The following is a 12,580-nucleotide window of genomic DNA, read 5'->3' on the forward strand; positions in this document are numbered from 1 at the left end:
TCTAATATTTTGTTGATGATTTAAATATATATTAGTGTAATATATATAAATTAGTGTAAACTGGTCTGTAGATTTCTTGTGTTGTCTTTTGTGGCTTTGATAGTGGGGAAACATTGGTAAATGGCTGAGTAAGTCTTTCATTTGTTGAGCGAGTGAAGAAAGGACAGGTTGATTCTTTAATATTTGGTCAAATTTATCTATGGACCCTCTGGTTTCAGCTATGTTTTTAAAATTACTAATTCAGTCTTTTCACTTGTCAGTGCTCTATAAGGGCTATCTATTTCTTATTGAGCCAATTTTGGTAGCTGGTGTATTTCTAGGAAGTTGTTCATCGTATTTAGGCTGGTGTCATACCTTTTTGTCCTGGGGTAACAGAATATATGAAACTGAGCCATTTACAATCATCAATTTACATTCCTACCAACAGTGAGTAGAGTTATTCTTACCCAGTGTCCTTATCAGAAATTATTGTAATTTGTATTCCTGATAATAGCCATTCTGAGCAGGACTAAGATAGACTCTCTAAAAATTATAGGAATATGTGTGTGTGTGTGTGTGTGTGTGTGTGTGTGTGTGTGTGTGTGTGTGTGTGAGTGTGTGTACACATACAACAGTAATTAATGAAAAAAAAGCCATGACTTTAAAGAGAGCAAGGAAGGGTGTATGCGGGGGGGGGGGGGGGGGGGGCCGGGGTTGAAGGGAGAAAAAGCAAGGGGGAAAGGTGCAATTATAATCTCAAAAATAAAAGAAGTAATAATAAAATAAATAAAAATATTTGTTGACTATTTTCTTGAGAATTATTTAGTTCTTTAGTCCATTTTTGGATTAGTTTTTTTTTTCTTTTAAGCTCCTTATATATTCTGTACACTAATCCTGTGTAGCCAGATGCACAGCCAGCAAAGATTTCCTCCTATTTGCCAGGCTGTCTCTTTAATCAATTAACTATTTCCTTTGCCATACAGAATTTTAAAATTTCATTAGATCCTATTTGTCAGTTGCCGGTCTTATTTCCTAAGTGTATGGAAATCTAATAAAGAAAGTCTTTATCTATGCCTGCATTTGTACTATCTGAATTTTTTTCTCTAGTAATTTTATATTTTCAGGCCTTCTGTGAACATCTTCAATTCACCTGGAATTGATGTTTATGCAACATAAGAGATGTGGATCTAAGTTTATTCTCGACGTAGATAGCCCCCTTTTCCAGAATTAGTTGTTGTCATGGATTATTTTCTTCTATTTCTTTCTGTTTTATATTCTGAATTTTATTTCAGGACTTTTCTACTTTATCAAAATGAAGTAAGTCTTCCTCCCGTCTCCTCTTGGGAGCATGCCCTTTTAGTACTGGGGTAAGAGAGGATCTGAACACCGAGCACTTCCTATTTGATATTTTTGTTCTTTAAAAGTTAGAAGGAACTCACCTTTGGAGTTACTTCTGTCCAATAGAGGTCTTTTGAAAGCAGCAGGCATCTTGAGACCTTTGAAGAAAGAATACCTTACCTTTAAGAAATGTCTCATTCATGTCCTAAGAAATCAAAATTTTATATTTTTTTTTTTGTGATGACAAACAACATTTATTTCCAGTTTAAAGTACATACATAAAATTGAAAAGTAAAAGATCTACAATATTTTTCTCTAATTTCTATAGAAGAAAGGATAGGCTGAGTGACCCATATGTAAATATATAATACAAATTATTCTTTGAGACAGGGTCTCTCTATGAAGTACTGGCTGACCTGGATCTGACCTTGTAGACCAGAGATCCTCCTGCCTCTGCTTCCCAAGTGTGGGGATTTAAAGGTGTGTGCTACCCGGCTGATTCTCAAAGTTCTGACAGCATCAACCTTTTGAGGGGCTCTGATAGCATGTCACCAATCCACGTTAATTCTGCAAGCACAGGACTGCTGATGCTATTTTCCTTCCTACTGAATCAGCATTTCAATCAATTTTGAGTTCATACCTGGGGTACTAGCTCTGGAGTCCTGAGCTTTGACTATCACAAAAATAATGGTCACTAGTGTTGAAAGCTTTTCTCAGTGGCCCCCATTGGCTAATGGGATAAAGACAAACACTTTAAAATAACAGATGTGTCTTTATGATAAGACAGTCCCGTCTTATAATACCTTGACCTAACCTTCATATTTCTCTCCACCTCAATACTTTTGTGCCAATATTGTTCTTCACAAAAAAAGAGCGCCCAGAATAGATCCACAATAAAGAATGACTTTTTGAAGGGATTTTAAAAAGTTATCTCCCTGTAAAAGAAATGAGATAAAGTTAATAACCATTCAGCTACCTTACAGACACGATTAATGAGCATATAATTATGTAACAAAGTGTCCCCTACAAAATTTCTGTTGTCTTGACAACAACATCACAACTAAACTCTCTTGAAAAGTAAAGAGAAAGAATCAGAAATTAGGCAGTAGGTTTAACAAAAAGAGAGACTATCTATTTTGCAGTACACATTACAATGTTTTTCTTTTTCTAGGACAAACCGAGGGAGAGCGTATTCTAAAAGGGCTTTTTATAAACAAGCAATCCAAGACTTTTCTGTTGCCATCCACTTAGATCCTAACAACTGGTTAGCACTGTACTACAGAGCCTGCTTATTCAGGAAGACCAACCCTCACAGAGCCCTGCAGGACTACAGTGTGTCAGGTACTCAGCGCCGTGTATGTGAGGGTCTGCTCCGAGGATCAGCAGCTGTTTCCTAGATGGGAATGCTAATACTTGTTCACTCATGTAATATGTAGGTTAATGTCCAGTACTGTGAATACTTACATACTTAAGGATATTCGTCTTGTGTACATGTTCTGTTCACCTGTGTACATGGGTGCACATGTGTGTAGAGACCGGAGGACAACTTCAGGAGTTGACTAATTTTAAAAATTTTATTATTTTTTCTCTCCCATTCTTTCAAATCTAATTTAATTTAATTTTTTTTGTATTATGGTCCTTCACTGGCCTCACTAAATAGGCTAGGTTCTGTGGCCAGCAAATCTAGGGGTCCACTCTCTTCAGTCTCCCCACCACGGAGACTGCCAACAGCACATGCTATCATCCCAAGCTTGCCTTCTTTTTCCCCGTGGGCTCTGGGGAAAGAACTTGGGTCCTCGTGCTTCAAGGCAGGCACTTTGCTATCACACCATCCCATCCCCCCAAATGTCTCATGTATGCTGAGAGGCGCCTCACGTTTCATGTCTGTTCCCAAGGGTTCTTGGGAAAGAGGGCTGAAGATTGCCGCTCACTTCTCTTTTTATCTTAGCGTCTACTTTCTGCTCGTAGTTGACTCTGTCTTCGCTCCCTCTGGTTTGTCTTTTCTCAGTTCGCTCCTCATGTCTCAGTGCGGCACCAAAGCGAAGGTGTTGTACGCATGAAGGGGACTCTGTCACCCAGCACTTCCAGTTTGAAGAGTCCTATAGGCTCACCCGACTCCACGGACCTGGTCTACCCAGAGAAGTCTCTCCTCTGTTCTTCCTCTAAAGCTTTACTCTTATATTGCCCCCATCAGCCTCCATGTCGGAAGCTGTCGTAACCATTCAAAATCTCTACTATTGAATTATTCAGAGCAGACAACCCTGATTTTAGCCTAACCCTTTCCTATACATTACCCCAAGGATTTAAATAAACCACTATTAAAACAAGGCTCTGTGCTGATAGTGTTTGACATTTATGGGCCACTTTAATACTGTCTGAGCACTATTGGGGATACTCTATATGGAATACTCCCACAGAGTACTCAAATAATGGTATGAAGAATTTACTATCATCATCCAAATTTTACTGATACAAACAAAGTCTGGAGTCATTAAATCACTCAAATTTTTTTTTTCTATAAGAATAGTTTTTCTACCAGTATCACAGCAGAGCCTTTCCTTGCTGGTCAATCATACTGAGAACTGAGCAGTGAGAATGCCTTCAGGCTCTAACGATGGCTAAAGTTTCTCAAATCTAGTATAGAGAAGTGTGTGTGTGTGTGTGTGTGTGTGTGTGTGTGTGTGTGTGCTTGTGTATGTGTGTAAAATGTTACCTCTCAATCCAGAATGGACTTGAGAAGCTTAGTAAATATGCATTGAATCTTACAAAAGTCCGTATGTTTCACTATTATGGTTTTGATCGTAAAGGGGGGAGTTAATAACCCAGAAACTTGTCAGGTGATCTCTAAGCTGGGTACTGGTGAGGGCCACTCATCTGTGATGGAGGTTGCTTCTGTTGTTTGCAGTATATATTCAAGTTGCCCACTTCAATTGGGATATGTAGTCAATTTGCCCACCCCTATGTTCTTGCCTTCAATAGCCTCAACCTATCACTGTAGATAAATAGACCTAGCACCTGCCATATATGCCTTTCCTGAACCAGTACACCCACACCTGTTCTTTAGTCCTTAATGTCTTTGTGATAATAAGAAGCCACTGTGAGCAAGGGCACCCTTCCATCAGCTGTTACATTCTAGATGAGCCTTTGCCATTGACTTATGTCTTAGTCCCCGTCAGTGTGCTGTGCTCCTTTGGACCTTAATCGCTTCATTTGTAAAGTGAGTGGAGTGTCTGAGTTTACCACCAGCTCTAATGAATTTATGAGCCATAATAGCCACAGTGTTACTAGTTAGCATTTCTTTTCCTATTCTTTCAGACAGGGTTTCTCTGCATATCCCTGGCTGTCCTGGAACTCACTCTAGACCAGGCTGCCTTGAACTCACAGAGATCTGCCTGCCTCTGCCTCTTGAGTGCTGGGACTAAAGGTGTGTGCTGCCACCACCTGGCAGTCAGCAATTTTTAAAAAAAAAATGTATTATTTTCACCCACAGAATGGGCACACTTGCCATAGCCACATTGTTCTTGGATTGTTAAATAAGGGAAAACAATAGGAAGGGTGTGGTCTGAAACATAACTTGTATGATTGTTTAGAAATCAAGGTATGTACTTTATATCTTCAGCTCTCATAAATGATGGATATGATAATCTTAATTGCTTTCTCCACCGGGGCATACTCTATGCACAACTAAAACTTTGGATGCTGGCAATTTGTGATTTTGAAACTGTTATTTCTCTTGAAAGGTAAGCCTGTCTTTTCATACTTACTTCACTCTTGTATAAAATCAGGAAAAGAATAAAATAAAAAGAAGCTTGCCCCTCACTATTGGTAACGTTGTAGCAAATGAGACTGTAATTATAAAGTCACACTAGAATTAGAATAACACTCGAATAAGTTTACCAGTCAACTAAGACTTGATCATTTCAGTTGCTTTGCAAAATTAAGAGATTGAAAAGATCTGAGAAGACTTAAATTCACAGTATTAAGTTAAAAAGTGACTAGAGTGGGCTTGAGGACATGTAGGCTACAGCTTTTTTGATGTTAAGTCATTGGACAACTGTCATCAAGTTTTAAAATAATGACAAAATAGCTGTGGTTTCCTTCATTGTTACACACAGTATCCAACTCAGTGGAAGCAAAGACCCCGCGTTTGGAACTCTTGACTTCACGTTGTTCAATAAATCAAAAGAAAATCCATTGCCATTTAGCCAACAGGACAAGGAAGAGGCACAAATTGAAAGTTAGACAAGCCAAAAATCCAGCTGTACAACATATATTTTAATTGAATAATTCTCCTCTCCAATGCATCACTCATTAAAATGGAAGTTGTTACAGAAAACCAAGGAAGGCTGAGAGTGGGAGAAAACCCCCACTAATTACCTAATACCAAATGATCATCCTTGAAAAAAAAAATATATATATATATATACATGTAACATTACACAGACTCAGCAAGTCATTTTTAGGAATATATATGCTATGGATTCATGTATGCAGATAAAATACATGTATATAGATAATAACAGTTAATGAAGAAAGTGGATTTTGGAAGAGATCGAGAAGGGGGTATATGGGAGGGTTTGGAAGGGAAGCGAAAAATGCTGCGATTATATTATAACCTCAAAAGAAAAACATGGAAGTTTTCAGAAAGGGTTAAAAAAAATCATGCTATCTCTGTGCAGCCTAGCAGACAGCTCTCAAATAAAAACGTTGAACTCGGGGAGTAACACCTGTAGGCCTCTGAGGACCGCAGTGGTTTTTTTTTGGGGGGTTAGGGAGGCAGAGTGATGTTTGGGATATAAGGTCAGCAGGTGGGTGGAAGGACCCTTGCTCTCCAGCACCCGGGGCTTCCATGGGCGCGGATTTACAGGACAAGCACTGTCCTTGTCTTTAGGACACACTGAACAGAGTAATATCTAAGGTCATCCCCCATACTAACAATCGCTCGATTATAGGAGAGAAAACAACATTTATTTGATATTGAAAAGTTATTTTACATATACCCATGTGGAGAGGATTTCTTTTTTCATTGAAAGCCATCAAACCTTACAATGACTGCTTTTCACTATTTCTCCTGACCTCAGGCAAAGACTTTTGAGTTGAGGAACAGTAATCATTGATTCAATGTTAACCAAGATTAAGTCAAGCTTTGCTAAGAGTCTAGGAGACTATCGTTTCCATTCCCAGTATAGACTCTCTAATTGTTAATTCACTACTAAGTCTTTTATTAAGAATGTTCCTACTTTTTATTGAAAATAAGTTTTTCCATACTATATATTCCAATAATGGTTTCCCTTCTCCCACCTCCTCTCAGATCTTTCCCACCTTCCCAACCACCCATGCTTCTGTTTTTTAAGAGACCACAGTAAACTAATTTCATTGCTTTAGTAAAATACTAAGAATATCTGATTGCAATTGACTCATATATTTCATTAGCTTTTTAATAATTGAAGAACAATGTAAATAAATTTAAATTTCTAAAAAATTTTACTTTCTTGGTTTCTTTTTAGAACTGCTACTTTGGCTTATATAAATATTGGCCTCATATATCTACTATACCTGGATAATTACACTGAAGCCTTTTTGAGATTTACTGAGGCTATTAAAGTTGATCCTTTATTTATTCAAAGCTATATTTGTAGAGCAGAAACCTATCATAAGGTATTTAAGACTTGGGGATCTTGAATTTAAAAAATTATTTTAATTTTTTAGATATTTATCCAATGTAATTTATAATATATGAATATAATCTTTTTTCAGCTAACCATAGAGGCTTATGGATTTATAAGCAACATCTATTAAGCAGATACAGTTAACAATTATTATTTACAAAGCCTCTTCTTATCAAGTGTCCATTTTCATTTTTATAATATCTCTAGCACATGTTTTATATTGTTTATACAAAACAACATACAGCTATTGTAGTTAATGTATTTTATGCAAATAAGAATAAATGATGAGGAACTTTCTGAAAATCAGTAGCTTTAAAGTTGCCTGTAATTTTATTTGCTGGGGAAAGCTACTGTTAGCCTTTTAGAGTCTTTTGGTCTAATTCTGTGCATGTATATTGTATGTACAGGTTAAGTGTGTAGGTTCATAGAATGAGGCCTGTATATAAAATGATGTCTTAGGGTTTCTGTTGCTGTGAAAAGACACCATGACCATGGCCACTCTTATAAAGGAGAATATTTAATTGAAGTGTCAGCGTACAGTTTCAGAGGTTTAATCTATTATCATGACGGGGAGCATGGTGGCATGCAGGCAGACATGGTGCTGGAGGAGCTGCTGCATGTTGATATGCAGGCAACAGGAAGTAGACTGAGGCATTGGGTGTGGCTTGAGCATATATGAGAACTCAAAGCCCACCCCCACAGTGACATATTTCCTTCAATAAGGCTATATCTACTCCAACGAAGCCACACCTCCTAATAGTGCCACTCCCTATGAAATTATGGAGACCAATTACATTTGAACTACCACAATCCACTCCCTAGCCCTCATAAGCTTGTAAGAATATCACAATGCAAAATACATCCAGTCCAATTTCAAAAGTCCCCATACTCTGTAACAGTCTCAAATTGTTCTAAAGTCCAAAGCCCAAAATCTCTTCTGAGACTCATGGCAATCTCTTAACTATAATGCCCCTGTAAAATCAAAATCCAAAAGCAGATCACATACTTCCAACATATAATGGCACAGGATATACATTACCATTCCAAAACATAGGAAAAGGAGCACAGTGAGGAAATACTGGACCAAAGTAAGACCAAAAACCAGCTGGGCAAACTCCAAACTCTGCATCTCCATGTCTGATGTCAAAACACTCTTCAGGTCCAATTCCTTTCAGCTTTGTTGACTGCAACACACTCCTTTCTCTTGGGCTGTTTCAACTCCCTGTTAGCAGCTCTCCTTGGCAGGTATCCCACAATTCTGGCATCTCTAACATCTTGGGGTCTTCAAGGCAACCCACACAACTTCACAGCTTCATATAATGGCCTCTTTAGGCCTCCATTCAGGGTCACCCTGAACACGTGCCTGGTCTTAGCAGCTTTCCTTAGTGTTGAGGGGGAAATTCATAGCTCCTTTCTTCTGTCTTCAACTCTAGAACCATGTGGCTGAAGTGTAGCTGGAGTTTTTCTGTGTCCACCCAGCTCCTGCAGCCGCTCAGACCCAAGTCCTTGCAGTTCTGGCTTTGCAGGCATGCAAAATGTAAAAGCAAGGCTACTGTAAAAGTTTGCACCAAGGTTCCAGAAAGCTGTTGAGCAGGCAACAGGTAGCATGGAGCTCCTGAAACGTGGAGCTGTATTTGAAGCAGTGGAGGCAAAGCCCAAATTGCAGAGGAGACTTTCTATCGGAGCTGTCAGAAACATGGGCTGTTTTCCTGAGAAAATGTCCAGACGCAAGTGCCACTGTCCCATGGAAGAGACCACATGCGCCACAGGCGACAGAGCCAGAGGTGCAAGGCTACCCAAACTTTTTGGAGCATAGAAGATGCTCTCAGCAGTCCCAGATGTTGGACATGAAGCTTTAGGACTGGTATTTGCTGTGCTACAGTTCAGGTTTGCTTTGGTCTGATGGTTTTCTTGCTGTATCCCGCTCAACTTTTTTTTTGTGTGTGTGTGTATTTGTGTGTGTAAAGGGGAATGTTTACTCCATACCATTGAATATAGAAAGTATGCAGTTTTTTGTTTTCAGGTTTTTTTTTATAGCTCTTAAGAGTCCTACAACTAACAAACTTTCTTGACTTTGAAGCTTCTGGCTTTTGAAAATTATCGGAAATGTGAGACAGTCAGAGGTTTTGGAGTCACACTGAACGAGTTTTGTATTATGAGATGAGACCAGGTGTGTGGAGCCGAGGATGGAATGTTATGGTTTAAATGTAAAATGGCTCATATGTTTGGACACTTGGTTCTCAATTGGTGGTGCGGTTATGGGAGATTGTGGAATCTTAATGAGGTAAAACCTCCCTAGAGGAAGTGCCTCACAACATGGTTCTTGGGGTTTTATATCCTGACCCCACTTCCTGTCAGGTCTCAGCTCCCTGGCCTGTTGTGTTGAGAGGTATCCCAGCCTTAAGCTCCACCATGAGTGACTGTTATCTTTTCAAAGCACAAGTCAAACCCAGTTCTTCCCCCCTTACAGTGCTTTCTCAAGTATTAGCTCACAGGACGGAGGAAAGTAACAAATACCAACCTGGACACTTGGTACAACCAGGTACGCCAGTGTGAACGTGCCAGCAGTTCGTTAATTGTGCAGACAGAACAAGGGCAGATTAAGAAGTTTCACAGAAATTCTCGAATTTGTTTAAACAAATTCCATCTCTTGGATTTCCTCTTAATTCTATCCCATTATTTTCTTCAAATAGTCTGTGCTATTTCACTTCCCTTTATTTCTGTGTATAAATTAGTTCATGGCCTTCTTTTAGCCACACCCTACCATCATATTTATGGCAGTTCTAGGTTGTTTGGCCTAATTTTTCTGGGTTTGTGTAGTGCTCCATTGGCAATGTCTTCAGTGGTGGTTGGTTTTTGTCTTTGAATGTGTGGGAATTTAAGTTATGGTTCTGTGACCGTTATTAAGGATAGAATAAATGTTTACTTTCCCTGTGACTCTCGAATGGACCTCTTTTTACACTGTTCTTATATTTTTTCTTTAATCCATTCACATTCACTGATCTATTTTGTTTCAAGTCTGTTTCTCCATCTTATTTTTATAGTGGAATTTACTTTTACTTCTTATGTCCCCTTTTGTATGCTGATTTATTAACTATGTGAAGTTTAGTGAAATAGATGTTAAAAAGTTGAGGGAGAAAAGCTAAGTGAAAGAGAAGCATAGACCTGAAGGGGTTACTTTTACTGTTTATTAATTATAAAACTTGATGGCAAATATAAGATTAGAACCCAAGACAGTTACTACTGCCTGGATGCACCTGCCACCATCTGCCTTCTGACTCCAAAACGGCCTGTGCTCCCTTCTGTCCCTGCCTGTTCTCCTTGGGGCCACCCTTCCTTTTCCTTGGCCCTCCAAGAACTCTTTGATCCATTCTGGCCACCTGAATGTGAACTTGGCTCTTGAGTCAAAGACCCTATTTAATTGGATAATGGACCATGACAATAATAGAATTCCTGTAACATATGCGTACTATAATATATCACATCCATGAGTGTAAAATGATATGTGAATGGGTATTTGTGACCATTCTTTAAAGATAAATAATTCAAAAAACCAAAGACATTGAATCATAAGACTCCTTTTTTGATTTTGTGAATTATATTTGCTTTGGTGAATTAAGGAAAGTATGTATACGTTTTGTATTTATACACACACATATGTAACAGCAATTAATGAAAAAAGAGGCCTTGCATTTGAAAAAGAGTAAGGAGGGTTATATGGGAGGATTTGGAGGGTAGAAAGGGGAGGGGGAAAGATGTAATTATGTTATAACCTCAAAAAATAAAAGAAATAACTAAAAACAAGCAGAAAGGAAAATCGAGTATTTTTGGATGAGATTCTACAAAAGTTCTGCCAGAAGTTGTGGGAGGGGCTAGACATCAGAAGGTGACGCTTCAACTAGACTACACATTCCTGTTTGTCACTCAACAGCTGCACAAGTTGAAAAAGGCGGTGTGTGAATTATCCCGGGCTATCCACCTCCAGCCAGATGGAATCCAGCTCTACATAATAAGGTATGAGCACAGAAACTGAATTCTTCCTGGGGTAACTGGACATCTTAGCGAACTCTTGGAACCCCACTATTTACTCTTCCAGTCTCCTTATTTTACATCTAATCTCCAAACAACATCTACCTCTCAACATGCATTTCTTGTTTTTATTTAAATGTTAAGACAACCATACCATTCCCTTTGCTGTACTCTTACACTGAAGAACAGTTTCTGAGAGTGAGGGTCTTGGATACCTTTCTAGATGACTTGCTATATAGACAGCAATACCCCCTCAGAGTAAGTACCTTTTGATCATTGGTTCTGTTTGTATCCACAGTACTAAATTGAACCCTCTGCCAATTGGATAAAAAAATGTAACACTCAAAACTGTATTTCCAATTTAGTAGAATTTGCTATAGAGACCTTTTGTAAGATACTGATCTCCAAAATATAATGTCTCAAGATTAATAGGCCTGGGAAAATGCAATGGGACATATTTTCTGATAAAGATATATTTTGTGTTTTAGCACTTTGTGTTTTTGGACTTTTAAAAACTGTTTAATTTTGCCAGGGATGGTAGTGCATGCCTTTAATCCCAGCACTTGGAGGAAAAGGTAGAGAGTCAGAGAGGTAGAGAAGAGAGGGACAGAGAGAGAAACACACACACACACACACACACACACACACACACACACACACACACACACGAGAGAGAGAGAGAGAGAGAGAGAGAGAGAGAGAGAGAGAGAGAGAGAGAGAGAGAGATGATCTCTCTGAGTTCAAGGCCAGCTTAGTCTATATAGCAAGTTCTAAGACAGCCAGCACTACATAGAGAGTCCCTGCCTCAAAATACCAAAAGCCAAAACAAAACAAACAACTCTATAATTTTAAAATGGATTTTATGTATACTTGTATAAATGAGTGAATGTTTTATAATCATAAAAAGTTAAGTAACATTATTAACTTTACTTTGAATACTTACTTCGATGAATGAGTGTTTAGCTCTGAACAGGATGATTATACCACCCCCTCTCAGGCTCAGGGATTATCATAGAATTGCTGGGTGGAAAGACTTTAAGATCTGGAAGATGGGGAGAACGTCTGTGAAATGTTATCTTCTGGGCATGGCACAACCATTTCAGTCACAGCCTCACAGCAGCTGTGGCTGTCTGCAATGAACCCACACAAGACTGGGCAATCAACAGTCACTCGTGATCTGGAGGGGTTTAAAGGACCCCATTTTACCCTGTTGAACTAAACTGGCTACTGATAGATTCTGGGGGAAAGCAATCATTTGTTTCAGTTGGGTGCCCAACCGAGGAGCCCATGTTTCAATGAGTTTTAAACCCATGGTCACATGGAGGATGCTGGTTAAACAGTGAGTCTTAAAACGACAAGAGCAGAGCAGAAAAAGAGTGAGTGTGAAACAGGGCCATCAGGAAGAAGGGAGGTGACGTGGGGGGGAGGGAGATGAGAAAAGTATGGGTCTACCGTAATCAGAATGTACTTTATACACACATGAAACTGTCAACGAACCCAGTAAAAGTTTTAAAAGCCCACAGACTAATTACCTTTTCTCTGCTTAGAATGAAAGCTGTCATTTC

General features: G+C 38.9%; 1 protein-coding gene across 4 annotated transcripts in view; it reads left to right on the top strand.

Annotated features, from left to right (window-relative positions):
• Positions 1-12,580, top strand: part of Ttc6 (tetratricopeptide repeat domain 6) — a 195,196-nt gene that overhangs the window by 150,190 nt on the left and 32,426 nt on the right. Inside the window, exons 21-24 of one of the 4 annotated variants that reach the window (XM_052738582.1) lie at positions 2,489-2,658; positions 4,937-5,057; positions 6,825-6,975; positions 10,918-11,000. In XM_052738582.1, coding sequence (XP_052594542.1) covers positions 2,489-2,658; positions 4,937-5,057; positions 6,825-6,975; positions 10,918-11,000 — 525 coding nt within the window. The other 3 variants (XM_052738580.1, XM_052738578.1, XM_052738581.1) reach the window with 3 other exon arrangements.

Source organism: Peromyscus californicus, unplaced genomic scaffold (genome assembly GCF_007827085.1).
Source record: "Peromyscus californicus insignis strain IS unplaced genomic scaffold, ASM782708v3 Scaffold_15__1_contigs__length_86483966, whole genome shotgun sequence".
Lineage (NCBI taxonomy): Eukaryota > Metazoa > Chordata > Mammalia > Rodentia > Cricetidae > Peromyscus > Peromyscus californicus.